Source organism: Calonectris borealis, chromosome 27 (genome assembly GCF_964195595.1).
Source record: "Calonectris borealis chromosome 27, bCalBor7.hap1.2, whole genome shotgun sequence".
In the NCBI taxonomy this organism is placed as follows: Eukaryota; Metazoa; Chordata; class Aves; order Procellariiformes; family Procellariidae; genus Calonectris; species Calonectris borealis.
This window is the reverse complement of record NC_134338.1, coordinates 5344576-5361277: the sequence shown is the minus strand read 5'-3', so window position 1 is coordinate 5361277 and position 16702 is coordinate 5344576. Positions and strand designations below refer to the sequence as shown.

The following is a 16702-nucleotide window of genomic DNA, read 5'->3' as shown; positions in this document are numbered from 1 at the left end:
CACCGACCGGAAGCGGGGTGGTGGCGGAGGCCTCCGAGGCGGAGCCGCTGTCGCTGGGCCCGGAGCGCGGCGGCGGGGCGGGATGTACACCCCGGGCGGGCCGGGGCTGCCCGGCGGGCGGCGGCGGCGCGGGGGGGGAGCGGCGGGGAGCGGCCTGCCCAAGCAGCCGGAGCGCAGCCTGGCCTCGGCGCTGCCCGGTGCTCTCTCCATCACGGCGCTCTGCACGGCGCTGGCCGAGCCCGCCTGGCTCCGGATCCACGGCGGGACCTGCGCCCGCCAGGAGCTGGGCGTCGCCGATGTCCTGGGCTACGTCGACCCCGAGCTGCTCCGAGGTGAGGCTGGGCCGGGTGGAGGGGGGGTCCCCGGGCCCGGTGTCGCGGGGGGCGGCCGGCTCTCAGGGGTTAGAGGGGGGGCTCCGGGCCTCGCCTGGGCCGTCCCGAAACACCGCTGAGCCTCAGCCACCCCCCTGCGCCTCTTCGTGAAGGTTAATAATAAAGGTTTTTGCCTTCCAACAGCACCAAAATGAGGTGGGATTTCCCCATTTTAGTACTAAAACCCTTCAGGCCTCGCTGTGCCGCCCCGCCGAACAAATTCAGCTGCAAATATCAGCAATAAACCTGTGTGTTCGCGGTTACTGGCAGCAAAACGGGCCTGGCCCCCTGCCCGAGCAGCCCCGGTGCCGTTAAATCAGTCGGGAAGCACAAAAACGTTGTTCCCACCATATTTTTTGAGCTAATTTATGCGTTGTTGGGGTTTGTGGGGTTTTTTTAATGAGTTAAAGCACGAAGCCGATGCAGCTAAAGCCTTCAAATGCGCAGTTCCGATGGCCCCCCACCCGCTTGCCTTCCGTCGTCGTCCCCCGGCTCCTTTCCAACCGTGTATCACGCCAGTGTCTTTATTAACGCTTTTTAATGTGATGTTAAAACCAACGCCTGCCTATATTTATTAAAATCTCCGGTGGATCGCAGAGGGGGAGGTGACCGGAGCCCCTTCCCCTCCTTCCTTTCCCCACTGCCTCGTGGTGACTTTGACCCTCCGGATACCCCCAGCGCCGGCTGCGGAGCCGGTAACGGACGGGCAGAGCCCGCACGCGCTCGAATTGGGATGGAGGAGAGCGGGATCTCTCTCGCCGCGGGGGTTACGTCCTCCTCTTGTTCGCCGGCGGGACGTGGCGTTAATTAAAAGACTTTCTAGTAACGCCCCCAGCTTCGCTTTAAATAAGGAACCCGTGCAACCTGCTTTGTTATCTCGGCCGCTTTGGTGTGTCGGAGGTGTTTATTTAGCTTTAATTTCCATTGCAATCATAGTTTGTAAAGCGAAATACGTGCCCAGGCCTACTGCTGCTGTATAAAGGAGGTTCGTTTTCTAGAGCCTAATTAAAAGCGCCCCGCTGTGCTCCGGTTTCTGTCGAGAGCCGCGTTTTTAAACCTCAAAGGAAAACGCGGGATCGGAGCAGGGGGGGTGTTGTGGTACCGGTTGCTCTGTCTGGTGAACGATTTGGGTGGAAAAAAGGAGTTTTCTGGTGCTCAGCAGCTGCCTCTCTTCTTCACCTGGCAGATTATTGCATGAACCCGCAGACGGTCCTGCTGCTCCGGGTCATCGCCGCCTTCTGCTTCCTGGGAATCATCTGCAGCCTCTCAGCTTTCCTCCTGGACGTCTTCGGCCCCAAGCACCCGGCGTTAAAGATCACTCGCCGCTACGCTTTCGCTCACATCCTCACAGGTAAATCAAAAACCTCACAGGATGAGGTTTCTTTTTTCCATCCCTGACCCTCAAGGAAACGGGAAAAAAAGCCCCCGAAGGTTTTTTTCCCCCCCCCAGCCTTCGATTCGGAGCTGCGGCGCCCATCCTACCTGCAGAGCTTCCCCTTCGCGACCTTTCGGGTCTGAAGGGCAACAGCAGCCTCACGCAGCTAAAATTGGAGTTAAATCTTGGGGGAAAGAAGTCGAGGATGAACATTAAGCGTCTGCTAATGGGTCTTATTTTTCAAAGAGATCCCGGAGCGCCTTTCTGAGGAAGAAGGTCATTTTTTTCTGGCTCGTGAGGTCGAAGGAGCTTTAACATCCCTTATCCCTGGCAGAATTACCCGCGTCAGACCTGAGCGGCTCAGGGAAAGTCCGAGCTGTCAGCCTGCCCCAAACCCCGAGCGCCGATTTGTCCCCGCCGCTCCTTCTAGGTCGCAAAAAAAAACCCAAACCAACCCCTTCCAAAGCCTTCGGCTTTGGTTTGTGTTGCTGGCCGCCCCGCTCAGCCGGGTTCGTTCTCAGCCTGTGATCCTCCACCACGTTTTCCCCTCTCTCGGGCCGGATTTCGGGCATCCGCCGCCCGCTTTCACCGCAGGCTCTCGCACTCTGCTCGCTTAAACCGCCGGCAAGCAGGACTCGGCGTCCCTTTGCCGAATCAGCCCGTAAAACCAACTTGCCGATTTATTTTTTTGCTGGTTCCTCAGCCTTTTCTCCCCGTCTCTCTCTCAGTCCTGCAGTGCGCCACCGTCATCGGATTCTGCTACTGGGCCTCGGAGCTGATCCTCGCCCAACAACAGCAGCACAAAAAATACCACGGTTCCCAAGTCTACGTCACCTTCGCCGTCAGCTTCTACCTGGTGGCGGGCGCCGGGGGAGCCTCTATCCTCGCCACCGCCGCCAACCTGCTGCGGCACTACCCCACCGAGGAAGAGGAGCAAGCCCTGGAGCTCCTGTCCGAGATGGAGGAGAACGAACCTTACCCGGCCGAGTACGAAGTCATCAACCAATTCCAGCCACCGCCGGCATACACCCCCTGATGCCGCCGGCACCGGGACGCGGTCACGGCTTTCTCCCACCCCCAAACTTCACTTTCTCGGCACCTCCTTCACTCTTCTGATCTCTCCCGTGCAGCGGAAAGAACTTTTCAGATCAGATATCAACATTTTCTTCCTATCCCTTATTTTATTAACTCCACGGTGTAATTTTTAACCCCTCACCGGCTCGGCTGGTCGAAATAACGACGGCGTCATCCCCCCCTGCGCGGCTTCTCCCCGGCCCGAGGGGCGGTGGGATCCGCTCTTCCCCGTCGGACGTCTCCTCCCCACCCTGCGCCGGGAAGGAGGGGGGGGAATCCCGCTGGATTCCCAGCCCGGCGCGCGGCGAACTTGCTTTCTCTCCGCCGTGACGCACGGGTGCGTGTATATATTTATATATATATATAGGGGAAACGCCGGCCGTGGCGTGCTGGTGGGAGAGGAACGGCGCTTTATAGCGGCTGTACGGCAGGAGGAAGGTAAAGCGACCCCCTCCGCCGCTCCCTCTGATCCTCTTTTCTGACCACACGAGCATTTTGCACTTTATTTCAGGCTCGGGGGAGAACGGTGACGGTTTCGGGGCCGGCTGTTGGGGACTGTCACCGCCGTAAAAACCCCCGAGCGAGGTTTGCAAGCGGGCGGCTGATTTCAAAGAAGTTCTGATGCCGGCGGTGGTTTTTGGGGGGCTCTGTTCCCCTCCACCGTGGCGTCCGGCTCCTCTCAGCGTCTCAGCGAGCAAATCTCGGGGGTTTTTTTAGCCAAGATACAACCGGACTTTGGTACAGCGACAGCTCCCGGGAAGCAGGTTGAGCCTGCACTGGAAAACCGGCCTCTCTGCCTGTAGCTTTTATGCAAGTTCCTGATCTCCTCGCCAATCTGACTTTCCTGCTTTTTGCCCCCACTTTTAATCTCAGTGGTTTTCTCTCCTGCTCTTTGTTTATTACCTCGTTCCTTCTGCAAGCCCTGAGAGATGCCGGACCTCGAGGAGCGAACGCTTCCCCGGTGCCGGAGAGCCCAGGGAAAGTCGATCCGGCGCATCCAGACCTGCAGCCAAACCCGGAGCTCGCCGGCAGGGACAGAGAGGGGTTTTTTTGGGGCTGTTTAAAACAAACCGAATAGGAAAAAAACCACGCAGGGATACATCGACGTCAGCACCGCAGCACCGAAAAACTCGAGGCTGGCTCCGCAGAGGGTACGGTGGTTTAGGGAAGGAGTTTTAGGACAGGTTGTAAGCTCCCGGTGATCCCTTTAATTGCTTTTATTACCCATTTTCTTGCTGCCGGCTGTCTTGCCCAGCTCAGCCCTTTTTCCCCCCCCCCTGCACCCGCAGCAGCACTGGCTATGCAAGAGCTTCGGCCGCTCACTTTTCTGGCTTGAAACCAGAAAACTCGGCTTGGGAAGAGCGCTGCCCGCGCCCTGCCAGACTCCAAGGAGGAAAATCCCTCGAGGGTTTCGTGGGAAGGGCCGGGAGCGTGGGGGGAAGCCGGCAGCGTGGTGTTCGGGGGGGGGGGTTAGCGGCCCCGGGGCGGCTCCTCTTCCCCCTCCATCCCACCTCCGGGTCCTCGGCCAAAGAAAACATCCCGCCGGCTTTTTGCCGCCATCCGGCTGGAAAAGAGTTTGGATTTCCCCACTTATATGCAAGAGAGGGGCTTGAGTGTAAATAGTCTGTGCATAAACATACTGTATTTCTGTAAAAAAAACCCCAAAAAGAGACCAATGACGTCATTTCCCTCCCCTCCGCTGGGCCGCGTCGCTGGGTGGAATCTAGACGGGACGCGGGGACGCGGGTGCCCTTCTCTAGAGGAAATAAAGGGGGTGCAAAGAGCCGTGTGTGGGAGCTTGCGCTTTGTTCCGGAAAAGGGGGTGCCCCTCCTTGCGTTGCGCCCCGAAAAAACAGTGCTGTGCTGTACCTGCTGTGCCTTGCACCCCGATAAACACCCCTGCCTTGTCCCCCCGCTGCCCTGCACCCCAATAACCAGCCCGACTTGTGCTCTGCTGCCCTGCACGTGCTGCTCCCCAATATCCAGCCCTGCCTGCACCCCGATAAACACCCCTGCCCCACATCCGTAGCTCTGCACCCCAATAACCAGCCCTGCCTGCACCCCAATAAACACCTCTGCCCTACACCCACAGCCCTGCACCCCAATAACCACCCCTGCCTGCACCCACTGCCCCCCAATAACAACCCTGCCTGCACCCCAATAAACACCTCTGCCCTACACACACAGCCCTGCACCCCAATAAGCGCCCCTGCCCCACACCTACAGCCCTGCACCCCAATAACCAGCCCTGCCTGCACCCACTGCCCCCCAATAACAGCCCTGCCTGCACCCCACTGCCCTGCACCCTGTTGCACCCCAGTACCCCTGCCTGCACCCACTGCACCCCAATAACCCCCCTGCCTGCACCCCAATAATTCCCCCTGCCTGCACCCACTGCACCCCAATAACCCCCCCTGCCTGCACCCGCTGCCCCCCAATATCCAGCCCTGCCTGCACCCCAATAACCCCCCCTGCCTGCACCCGCTGCCCCCCAATATCCAGCCCTGCCTGCACCCCAATAACCCCCCTGCCTGCGCCCCACTGCCCTGCACTCCGCTGGTGGGGGCGTGTCCCCGCGGCAAGCCCCGCCCCTCCCGCGGCCGGCACCGCCCCCCGCTGCAAACCCCGCCCCCGGCTCTCACAGGACCGCCCCGCCCACCGAGCCCTCAGCGCCCCGCGCGCCCTTGCCCTCCCTCCTTCCCCCGCGTCCCCGAGCATGCAGGGGCGGGCGCACCCCGCCGCCGCCCAATGGTAGCGCGGGGCGGTGAGGCGGCGGCCAATGGCGAGGCGGCGCGGCGCGATGACGCATCGAGCGCGACGCGGGGCGGCCCGCTGAGGCAGCGGCGGCATGTTGCAGCCGCGGCGGCCGCTCGTCGGCCTCGTCGCCCGCTGCGCCCGCGCCGCCCGCCTGGGCCCCCGCCCGCCCGGGCCCGCCGAGGCCCCCCCCGCTGCCGGCGGCCAGGCGGGGGGCGGCGCGGGGCGGCGGGGCCTGCTGAGCCTGCTGGCGCGGCAGTGCAGCTGCGTGACGGGGCAGCGGGCGCGGCGGGCCCGGTACCGCGGCGGCGGGAGCGGCGGGGACGGGGCGGCGGAGCGGGCGAAGCGCGGCGGCGGGTGGTGGTGGTGGTGGTGGCGGGGGGGGCAGTTCCGAGGCCGCCCCGCCTTCGCCGCTACCGGCCGCCTCATGGCGACCCTGGCCGGTGTCTTCGTCTGGGACGGGCAGCGGATCGAGGAGGAGGAGCTGCAGCGGTGGGTGTCCGCCGCGGGGCCCCCCCGGGACCGGGATACCCCCCACCCCCATCTTCGGTGGCCCGGGAACCCCCCCAAATCCTCGGCGGTTCGGGGTTCCCCACGCCTGGGGGGGTCTCAAACCCCCCCGGCCCCCCCGTTCCTTAGGGCCTGAGGTGCCCCCCAAATCCTCAGGGGTGCCCCCCCTTGCAGTAGGGCTTGGGATGTCCCCGCCAAGCTCTTTAGAGATGCTCCCCCCCCACCACCAATTCCCCCATCACTAGGGATGCACCCCAATTTTCTAAAGCTGGAGGGTGCCCCCCCAAATCCTTGGGGGTGCCCCCCAAATTTTCTTCGGCGGGGATGGGCAAACCTTCCCGGGCCTGGGGGTGCCGGCCTCTGCAGGTTCTACCCCATGTTTTACTCTGGGGGTGCACCCCTCAAGTCCTCCCCCCACAGGGTGCCCCCCTAAATATTTCCCTGGCCACTGTCCTGGGAGGGTGTCCCCCACCCCTTTTTTAGGGGTGCTATGTGTGGGGGGGTGCACCCTTCGTTCCCTAAATCCTGTCCCTGCACGGTGTACCCCCTGCAAATTCACTGGGGCCTTGGGGTGCCCCCCTACCCCCCCAATTCTCTGCTTGGTGCCCCCCACCCACCTCCCCCCCCCTCCCTTGGCCTCTGGGGGTGCACCCTCCACCCCCCAAATCCATCCCCAAACCCTCCCCGCCGTGGTTTCAGGATGTTACACCCCCCCCCCCGGGGGGTGCTGTGGAAAGGGGTGCCCCCCCCCTCATCCCAATACCGGGTGCCCCCCCTCATGCTGCTGCGCGGAGCGTTTACACCTGGGGGACAGCGCTGGCGTGCGGGGGGGAGGACACGGTGCCCCCCGATCCGACGGGATGACGACAGAAGGACCCTCCGACCTTTCCGGCTGCTTTTTGAGATGGCCGTGGAAGCGCGCGGCTTCGTTTAGGCGTAATTATCCAGCGTAGCTTCTGACAAAGTGGGGCTGAGTCAGGAGAGGGTAATTAAAACTTAATGAGAAGCTCGGGCTGCGATGGGACATCGCCGGGTTTCCCCTCTCTTAAATTCTGCGTCCGGTCCAGACCGTCCTGTGGGTGTTAAATACCTGGTATTTGTTTAAGTAGCTTACCTAAGGCTTAATTAAATCTTAGAGCTAATGAGAAACAACCCTCACCCCGCGATTTTACGACACCTTCAAACATTTTCGAGAGATGCCCGGCCTTTACGCGCAGCCAACGCTGGATAAAAGATCAAATCCTGGTTTTATTCCCGAACGAGGAGCCGCCGCTCTGCATCGCGCGGCATTTCGGCTCCCGGCGCGGGGGATAAACCCTGCCTGATGTTTTCCAGCGGGCTCAGCAGGGCTTGGCTTAGGCCTGGGATTAAAAGTGGAGTTGGTCTTTTCTTGTTCAAGGTTACTCCTCGCAGGCTTGAGCCTCCTCACCTTTATTTAAGGATTCCTCAAGCCCAATCCTCCTCCAGTGCTCTTTACCGGACAAGGGAGAGTTTGCTTTGATTACTCCTCGTTATTATTTACTTTTTCCTTATTGCTTTAATCATTTACTCTCCGACATGGCTCGTTAGGCTTCAGTCTAGTTGCGGGAGCGATAAAAATCCTCAGCAAAGTCTTTGCTCGTTGTTATAACGAGTTGGCGTCGCAGGAGGTCTCGGCAGGAGAGCTTTGCTTTCCTCTCTTCTGTATTTTTTTACGAGACGGGTGGGAATACGCCACACCCGGGCTGGAAATGACAGCAGAAATAAATAAATAGGATAAAACTGTGCCGTGAAACTTTCTGGTTAGCTCGCCCGTGCCTTTGGGTCAGCCGGGGAGCCGTGTCCCCTCCCGGGGTTTAAAATAGCTCTCCGCTTCGGTGTCGTCTTTCTCCTCCTCCTCTGTCCCCTCTCCTTTTTTTTTTTCCCCTTGGTAAAACCAAAACCCCTGCTCCGCTGCCACCCCCACCTTCTGGCATGGTGGTTTGTAGCCATCGGGGGGGGGGTGTCAAAAATGGCAAGGGAGAGCTCTGCCCGTGGCCGGCGTCACCTCCAGCCGGCCCCTGCGGCGGCATCCCGCCCACCGCCGGCGTAGAACCACCGACGCAGCCCCCGCCGGTTAAGCGAGGCCGGGACTGGCCGCCGGCCAGGGAAGCGGCTCAGGCGTCTGCCCGTCCTTCAGCCGTTGGCTAACGAAGGTGCCTCGTCCTCCGCGCGGCCGGTCGGAGCGGGCTGCGCTGGGCCATGGAGCCCCTGCTGAGGTGAGAGTTTTGCTGCCGGGCTGGCATCTTCCTCCTCCTCCGGCAATTAGCTTCGTTTAGAAATTAAAATGAGCAGGTTTAAGGCGCGGGGCTGCGTTGGAGGGGGTTTTGGTGGTTTGGTTTTTCCCCCCCTTCCTCAGGGAGAGGGGAATCGTGGATTTTGTTTCTTATGCCGTGAGACGGGCGTTTGTTCGCAGAGGGACGAGGGCCGGGCCGGCGGCAGCCTCCCGCAGCGATGCCGATCGATCCCGTGGCTGTTATTTTTCTAGTTCGTCTCCGATGAGGATGGAGGTGATGAAGCAGGAGCAGGGAGGCTTTGTTCCCTGCCCCGGTTTGATCCCATCCCATCCCGCTGCTCTCCGTGGAGCAACTCGGCTACGATCACGGAGATGATCCAGTTCGGAAAGCTTTCCCGGTCCCGATTCCCCAGCTCCCCGCCGCTCCGCACCTCTCCAACCCCATCCCAGTCTCCAACCCCATCCCAGTTTCCTAACCCAGCCGGTTCGGGTTTTGCCACACCAGCGAGAGGAGTTGTCTCACGGAGGGACGGAGCGAAGGCCGTAATCAATAACCCAGAGGTGGGAAGGAGGGGATGGAGGGAGCGGGGCTCTCCCTGCTCGGTGAGGGGCTCCGTGGGGTGCAGAGGAGCGTCTGTGGTGGGGGGGGGGGGTCGTCACCCCCCCCAAACCTGGGAGACGGCGGATTTGTGGATCAAATTTGTCCTGCGAAGCTTTCAGCCCGGTCCGGGGGAGGCTGGGAGCTTGGCGATTTCCAGGGACCGTGAACATTAATTCAACCAGACCAGTGAGACCTGCCTTGTAGGTTATAAATTGGTGCTTTAGTTCCGGCTGATGCTAATTACTTTAATATAATTAGTGTCTTCAGGCACCGCCGGGAGGGTTGAAAGCGCTGCAGACAGCGAGTAATCCTCCTTCCTTGAGGTCGAGGACTCCCGTGTAGATAAACCAGCCCTTCTTCTCTCTAATGTTTTCTTTTGGGGGGCTGAAACCGCGGCTCGGAGGGGTTTATCCCGGCGGCGGGAGGTTTTCCTGCCCTCTTCTCTTCCCCCCGTATTTTTGAGACCCGAAATCTGAATCCAGTTTCTGTAGGTGAAGGATGCTGAAACCGGGGGGGGTTGATGGTCTGTGGAGCCGCCTTTGTGGGAAGCCCCCGCTTCTTCTGTCTCCTTCCCTCTCGCAGGAGAGGCTGCTGTTCCCGTTTGCTGCCTTGCAAACTCTGGCTGCCGTCGGCGATTTCGCTTCTTCTCGCTTTGCAGACCGAGACGGTGCCGACCCACCCCCTGAAACAGCGGGGACCCCCCTCTCCTTCCCTCCCCTCTTCCTTTTGCCCCCCCAAGTCTCAATCCTGTGAACGACTTTGTACCTCGGCGCCTTCCATCCGAAAATCCTTCTTTTCCTTAAACCCGTCTTACTTTCTGTCTCATCCTGCGCGGCTTCTATTCGATTCAGCCGGGAAAACAAATCTTTGTTTGCGAGCGTCCGACGGCGACTGCTGCGGGTTTATTTTTTTTCTTCGTGGAACGGCTGATATTCGCCGAGGACGCAGGGTGGTTTCTCTGCTGGATCTCACCGGGAGGGGGGAGAACCACTTCCCATCCGTACAAGGAACGAGCCCTTACACGTTTCCCTTAAGAACCAGCCCGCGCAATGCCGCTGCCACCATCCCGCGGGGTTTTTTCCCTTCCTTTCCTTTGAAGAGCAAACCCTGCGGGTGACGTTTCGTGATGCTGCAAGGGCCAGCTGGCTTGGGGACTCCCCAGCAGCTACGCTCAACCCCAGGCTAGGTTTCCACCCTGCAAGAAGACGTGGGAAGCCTCCCCTGAACGCACCACGCCGTGATTTTTCGATCCTGTATCCTATATATAAGCACAAGACCCTTAGGATGGAAAAAAAAAAAAAAAAAGGCTGCAGGGGTGAGTTTTCTGTGACCCAGGCAGGAGGGGAGAGCTCAGTGCTCTAAAAAACCTCTGGATGAAGCCTGGACCGTGCTGGGAAGGTTTTGCCGGTCTGGAGGGAGCTCCGTCTATAGCAGAAAGGCTCCGGCGAGGCTTTGGTTATTAAGTCTTTTGGTTTTCGTCTTCCCCCAGGTCCGCGCAGGAGATGAAGCACATGGAGAACATATCCAGCCTGTTACAGGGCAGCAGCCCCGGCGAGTATCAACGGCCGGATCCCAAATCGGAACGAGAGGCGGTCGCCGCTCCCGGGGAGCAACCCTGGGAGATGATCATGGACAAAAAGCACTTCAAGCTCTGGCGGCGGCCGATCGAGGGCACCCATTTGTACCAGTACCGAGGTAACGGTGCTCCCCGTACCCCGCCTGTAGCTTGCACCGAGTCCTCGGGGGGGTGAGCCTCCTGCGTCCCGCCTGGCCTGTATTTATAGGAAACCGGAAAAAATGGGAATTGTTGTCCTTTGCGTCCCTCTCCGCAGATCCCGACCCTTCCTCAACCCTTCGGAGGGGTCCCAGCCTTAGAAAATGCCTTTTCCTTGTAATTTTGCTGCACTGAGTTAAAGTCTTGCTTGTGCCTGGCACTAAAAACTTTCTCTTTACCGCAGTGTTTGGGTCGTACACGGATGTGACTCCCAGGCAGTTCTTCAACGTACAGGTGAGCGCCTTGGGCTGCGTGGCGTCTTAGAACTAAAGTACAGCCTCTGCCGGAGGGGTGGGGTAGAGAAACGGTGAATATTTTCTTTTCTTTACACCATTTACGTCATCTAGAGCCAATCCCAATATCCGTCAGAAGCAGGGTGAGTTATCCCACGCCCCGAGCGGGTTTTGCCGCCCGTCCCTGCTGGAAATGAAGGATTGACCCACGTGGGCTGCGATCGGCTGCGGGAGCTTGGCGGGTTTCTGGTCCTGGCTCGCTCTCTGCCTGCCCTGCCTCTTCTGGTGACTTTCAAAGAGTATTTAATAATTTCCTGGTGGGTAAAAAGCCTGACCATGACGCAGCTTGTCTCCACAGGATGAGGAAAAGGGCCGGCTACCTTCCTTTAACGACGCTGTTGGACTCTGTTGTGACTCAGCCTCTCTTTCTTGCCAGCTGGACACTGAATATAGGAAGAAGTGGGACTCGTTGGTCATCAAATTGGACGTAATCGAGAGAGACCTGGCCACCGGATCGGAAGTGATTCACTGGGTCACTCATTTCCCGGTGAGTGGTTCCTTCTTTCCTGCTCCGGTGATCCTCCTTACCCCGGGCAAACAGCCGGCGGGGTTGATGCCTGTTCTTTCTCATCCCCAGTACCCTATGTACTCGCGAGACTACGTATACGTTCGACGGTACAGCGTAGACAAAGAGAACAACCTGATGGTACTCGTGTCACGGTAGGTATTGCCGGGCCGACCTCCCGACGGCTTTCTGCCGTTTCCCATCTGGAAAACAAAGTTGAGAGCTGGGTATAAATTTCAGGAGCTTTTTTTTTAAACTGTGTCAAAACTTCAGGGATCCCTCTCGAAAACAGAGCCGCCTGCTCTGGGGTGAAAACGTTGTTCTCTTAGTAGCCACCTCCAAAATATCAGCGGATGCTCGGTGAAGTCCACACCCGGAGCTCATCTCCTGCTGCCCCCTCCTCTTGTTCCCTCCAGGGCAGTGGAGCATCCAAGCGTCCCCGAAGACCCCGAGTATGTTCGGGTCAGAACCTATGAATCCCAAATGGTCATCCGTCCCCACAAAACCTTCGACGAGGTACGTTTTGGGAGCGGGCTGGGAAACGGAGGGGAAGGTTTGTCGCAAGATTGCTTCTTCCTGCTCAAACCGCTGCTCCGAGGGGAACCGTACCTTCCTGGCCGTCATCCGTAGCACTAAGCTGGGGTAAATAGTCCAGAGTCGGAAAAGAGGGGTGAGTTTGTTCCCCAAAGGCGAGGGAAACCCATCCGTGCGCGGCTCTGGAAGGATTTGAAGCTCTATCCCGGTAGCTCAAGACTCTTCCTGCGGGAGCCTGGTGCTCCTGGAAGATCCAAACACGCCGCTTCAGAGCACCAGGCTCCTTAAAAAGCCTTAAACCTCACAAATCTCTTTCTTTCCTTAAGAAAAAGCGTTCCTGGCTCTTTGCAGGGTACGCAGAGCCCGAAGCGAGCGTGCTGGCTCAGTGCAGGACTAGGGGAATGACACCTCCTCCTCCAAAAAAAACCTCCCTGTGTGCTTTCAGATGGGGCCGCGTCGCCTCCTTAACCCTGCAAGCGGCCCTAAAGGGAATTTAAGTGAGGCTGCAAAGCCCGGCAGAGTTTCTCTGCCAGCTCAGGCTCACTCGCCTTCTCCTTTCCCAGAACGGTTTCGACTACTTGCTGACCTACAGCGACAACCCGCAGACCGTGTTCCCCCGTTACTGCGTCAGCTGGATGGTCTCGAGCGGTGAGTGAGCTTGGGTGGGGAGAATTCAGCCCTTGGGGAGAAATTCCTTCGGTTCCTTGCTCTGGAACGAGGATGGTGGCTCCTGTCTTCCCCTTCCTGCACCAAATAAGATGGAGAAGCTTAAAAATTGAGATCTAGAGGATTTTTGGGGGTATTTTTGATGCTTCGGGTTGCTGTTTTGTTTCTTACGGGGAGGAAGTCCTGCCTGGATTCCTGGCGGTGAGGAGGAAAGGGATCCGTGCACAAGGATGCTCTTTCTCTCCAATCTACCCCAGGCAGAATGAAAAAAAAAGAAAAAAAGCAATATCTTTTTTTTTTTTTTTCCTTTTTTTTAATAAAATGAGCTGGTTTTTCCTTACTTGAGAGCAGCGTTGGCTCTGAACTCTTTCTGCAGTTGAGTTCTTCCCCCGTAGAGCGAACAGAACTCCTCCTAGTTAGAGGTGCAGCGTCTGCGCTGAGGCTCCCACCAAGGAGCTTGGCTTTAAGTAGCGGCGGGGGGGAAAAGCGGCGTTTAAAGGATCTGGGGGAGCCCACGGCAGAGCCACCCACACATAAGAGCCCGAGCCGCGCCTGGCGTTGCAACACCCAGCGCTCTCCTCCGAGCAGGGGAAGGATGGAGAGCGCCGCTTTATCGTGGGATCGGGAGAAAAAGGGGCTGTCGCCACCTTTAATTCTCGTTTTATTCAGCGGGGAGGGGAATAGAACCAGAAGTGTCGCCTGCGGTGATTTTTTTTTTTTCCCCCATCACACATCTCGTGGTAGAGACTGACGTGAGAAAGAATTGAAATACGTTCATTCAGCACGCTCGAGCATCAGACCAACCTTTTTTTTCTTGCACCTCCCTGCTTCGCCAACCACTGAAACCTCTTTTCTTCCGGAGTTTGCTCTTTAATCCATCTAAAAAGGCGTCTAAAGCTCCGGGGCGGGGCTGGTGTCACCCACGCACCCCCGTGCCGCAGTAACTGCACTTAACCCTCTTTTTTTTTTTTTTTTGTTTTTTTAATAGAATAAAAATGAGGAGTGGTGGGAGAACAGCATCTCCAGATGGGACTGGGCAGAGCTGGTGCAGCCCTTTCTGGGGCAAAAGCGATAATTTTAAACATTAAACGTGAATTAATGTGTCACGGACTGGCTCCCAGCTCACTTATAACATAGCCAGGAGGGGCTGCCTGGCTCTGGGGTCCTCGCACTCCTCTTCCAGGAGAGATCTCAGCGAGGCAAACGAGCTGATTTCTTTTTTTTAATAAAAAAAAAAAAACCCAAAACACCATAAAGCACCTTAACTGCAAGGTTATAACGCAGCAGGGAAGCAGCAGAAACCCCTTAAGGCCAGCGAGGCTGCGGGGTTCCCCCTTGAATAAAGTGGCAGAGCTGCGATATTGGGAGAGAGAAGAAAATCATGGAGGGGGGAAGAAAAATCACGAGGGGGGAAGAAAAATCACGAGGGGGGAAGAAAAATCACGGGGGGAAAAGAAAAATCAGAGTGGGAAAGAAAAATCAGGGGGGGAAAGAAAAATCAGGGGGGGGAAGAAAAATCAGGGGGGGGAAGAAAAATCAGGGGGGGGAAGAAAAATCAGGGGGGGAAAGAAAAATCAGGGGGGGGAAGAAAAATCGGGGGGGGAAGAAAAATCAGGGGGGGAAAGAAAAATCGGAGCGGGAAAGAAAAATCACGGGGAAAAGAAAAATCGGGGTGGGAAAGAAAAATCGGGGGAAAAGAAAAATCACGGGGGAAAGAAAAATCACGGGGGAAAGAAAAATCAGAGTGGGAAAGAAAAATCAGAGTGGGAAAGAAAAATCACGGGAGAAAAGAAAAATCGGGGTGGGAAAGAAAAATCATGGGGGGAAAAGAAAAATTGGGGTGGGAAAGAAAAATCACGGGGGGAAAAGAAAAATCACGGGAGAAAAGAAAAATCACAGGGGGAAAGAAAAGTCACAGGGGGAAAAGAAAAATTGGGGGGAAAGAAAAATCACGGGGGGAAAAGAAGAATCGGGGGGAAAAGAAAAATTGGGGTGGGAAAGAAAAATCATGGGGGGGAAAGAAAAATCACGGGAGAAAAGAAAAATCACGGGAGAAAAGAAAAGTCACAGGGGGAAAAGAAAAATTGGGGGGAAAGAAAAATCACGGGGGGAAAAGAAAAATCAGGGGAGATGGGGACGGAGCTGGAGAAGGGGTAGGACGGGAGGAGCTCCCCTCCGGCATCTCCAGAGCCCCGCGGCGCCGAGCGCGTCCCCGGCCCCCTCCCGCCTGGCTCACCCTCTCCCGCTCCTTCCCCCTCCAGGTATGCCGGATTTCCTGGAGAAGCTGCACACGGCAGCCCTGAAAGCCAAAAAAATGGAAATCGAAGTGCGGGACTATATGTCTGGCAAGCCCATCGAGAGCGGCGGCAGCGAGGGGAAGGCGAGTATGGCGGCGGCGGAGCACAAGAGCGATGGTACCCGCAGCCCGGCCCAGCTGGAATACGCCTGAGGAGCCGAACCTCCGCAGAGGGGACCTGCGCCGCCGCCGCCGCCGGAGCTGGGTTCGGTTTTTCCCTCCCGGTTTCATCTCTGAAGCTCTGCTCCCTCGCGAGGACGGGGAAATCCACCCCACGCCGTCGGTGTTCGTGGCCGGGCCGATGAAATCTCCTATCGTGTAATCGTTTTTCTGTACCGGTAAAATATTTTCTTTCCCCGCCAGGAAAAAAAAATACCCTACAAAAAAAAACCAAACCCCAAAACCCTCTCCCCCCCCCCTGCCCACCTCCTCCTTTTCTCATCCCTCTTCGGACTCTCGACCCCCAATATTTTTGGGGTCTTGCTTTTCTACCGCGGCGGCTGGACGCGGATTCTCCACGGCACCGTTTCGGGGTGGGTTTTTTATTTTCCCCCCCCCCCCAAAATCCTTCAACCTCCTCCACCCGCGATGCCGGGGGGGGAAGAGCAGCCTGAACTGGTAAAACTGGGGGGAAAAAATGCTATTTTGGGGTGGTTTTTAGCTGCTGGTTTGTTGTAGGGGAGGGTAGAGCTTGCGGGGGGCACCTTTCTGCCGGCGCTAACCGGGGTCACCGTGACCCCCCCCCCTCCCGCCGCTGTTTGGGGTGGTACCGGGGCTGATCCCCCCCCGGGTTGCGGCACAAAGCGGGGGTCAGAGTCAGCCCTTGGGCTCGGGGAAAGGTGTAAAAGCAAGAAAATACTAATAAATAATCTGTCGTAGCCACAGCTGCCGTGGCGGGTGCCCCCCCGGGATCCTAATTAGCTTCCCACGTTAACGAGGGGGGTCTGACGGATGGGTCCCTCTCCAGGTTGGGGGTTTGTCCCCTACAGCTGTGTTAACTGGGATCCCCCCCCCGCCCCCGTCTTGCACCCCCTTTAATCCCCACCTTAGAGTAAATTTATCATCGATATTAAATATAAATATTAATTCCCGCCTTAGAATAAATTTATCAGAAATTAGAATAAATCTATCAGAAATTTCTCACCCCCTTCACGCCTGCTGCTGGGAAACTGTGTCACCCCCCCCCTCCCCGATCTCCTCCCAGCCCCAATTAACATCGTTAATTAGTCCTTTAATGAGGCTGAGCTCCAGGATCGGGACCCTCCTGCCCCATGTAAAGAATTTTGGGGGGGAGGTCCCCCCCATTTGGGGTTTGTTGGTGCTGCGGCTCCGCGTCGGCACGTGCGGCTGCTCCGGGGCAGCGTCCTTCGGCTGCGGGGGGGGGCGAGGGAAGGGCCCCCCCCAGGGTGCGGGGGCTTTTGGGGGGGGTGGGGGGGCAAGGGGGAGCCTTTTCCCCTCCCTCCAGGTGTTTTGGGGTTCACAGATGCTGCTCTGACAGGGTTTGGGGGGGCACTGCTGTGGCCGTTGGCACAAATCAGGGGCCCCGAAATGTCCCCTGGGGGGGGGGGGGAATGTCCCCTCTGAGGATTTGGGGACAGGGGTGATGGGGTGCGGCGGGGGGGGGTCGGTGGCTTCCCCCCCACTCCGTCCCCATCGCACAAGGAGCTGCCGATGGAGGGGATTTGGGGTGCAACG

The 16702-nt window shown here is 58.1% G+C and overlaps 2 protein-coding genes across 3 annotated transcripts; both read left to right on the top strand.

Annotated features, from left to right (window-relative positions):
• The first annotated feature begins 28 nt into the window (after positions 1 to 28).
• On the top strand, positions 29 to 4605 carry TMEM127 (transmembrane protein 127). The gene is made up of 3 exons (XM_075174699.1): positions 29 to 332; positions 1558 to 1722; positions 2475 to 4605. The coding sequence occupies exons 1-3, from the start codon at positions 83 to 85 to the stop codon at positions 2780 to 2782; spliced, it is 723 nt and encodes a 240-aa protein (XP_075030800.1). The 5' UTR covers positions 29 to 82; the 3' UTR covers positions 2783 to 4605.
• A 1063-nt stretch (positions 4606 to 5668) lies between these two features.
• Positions 5669 to 16147, top strand: STARD7 (StAR related lipid transfer domain containing 7). Of its 2 annotated transcripts, none has more exons than XM_075174829.1 (8): positions 5669 to 6066; positions 10429 to 10634; positions 10898 to 10947; positions 11383 to 11493; positions 11584 to 11666; positions 11928 to 12027; positions 12609 to 12693; positions 14973 to 16147. In XM_075174829.1, exons 1-8 carry the CDS (start codon positions 5669 to 5671, stop codon positions 15158 to 15160), a joined length of 1221 nt encoding a protein of 406 aa, XP_075030930.1. In that variant the 3' UTR covers positions 15161 to 16147. The 2 variants fall into 2 exon arrangements, with proteins under 2 accessions (XP_075030930.1, XP_075030931.1); XM_075174830.1 differs by lacking the exon at positions 5669 to 6066 and adding an exon at positions 8795 to 8899.
• Positions 16148 to 16702: the final 555 nt, after the last annotated feature.

Bases quoted from the DNA above. Each gene is read 5' to 3' on its own strand.
- TMEM127 (XM_075174699.1), top strand. From the start codon at position 83: ATGTACACCCCGGGCGGGCCGGGGCTGCCCGGCGGGCGGCGGCGGCGC. The intron at 333-1,557 runs GTGAGGCTGGGC...TTCACCTGGCAG, and splicing joins CGACCCCGAGCTGCTCCGAG to ATTATTGCATGAACCCGCAG. The intron at 1,723-2,474 runs GTAAATCAAAAA...TCTCTCTCTCAG, and splicing joins TTTCGCTCACATCCTCACAG to TCCTGCAGTGCGCCACCGTC.
- STARD7 (XM_075174829.1), top strand. From the start codon at position 5,669: ATGTTGCAGCCGCGGCGGCCGCTCGTCGGCCTCGTCGCCCGCTGCGCC. The intron at 10,948-11,382 runs GTGAGCGCCTTG...CTTTCTTGCCAG, and splicing joins GGCAGTTCTTCAACGTACAG to CTGGACACTGAATATAGGAA. The intron at 12,028-12,608 runs GTACGTTTTGGG...CTCCTTTCCCAG, and splicing joins CCCACAAAACCTTCGACGAG to AACGGTTTCGACTACTTGCT.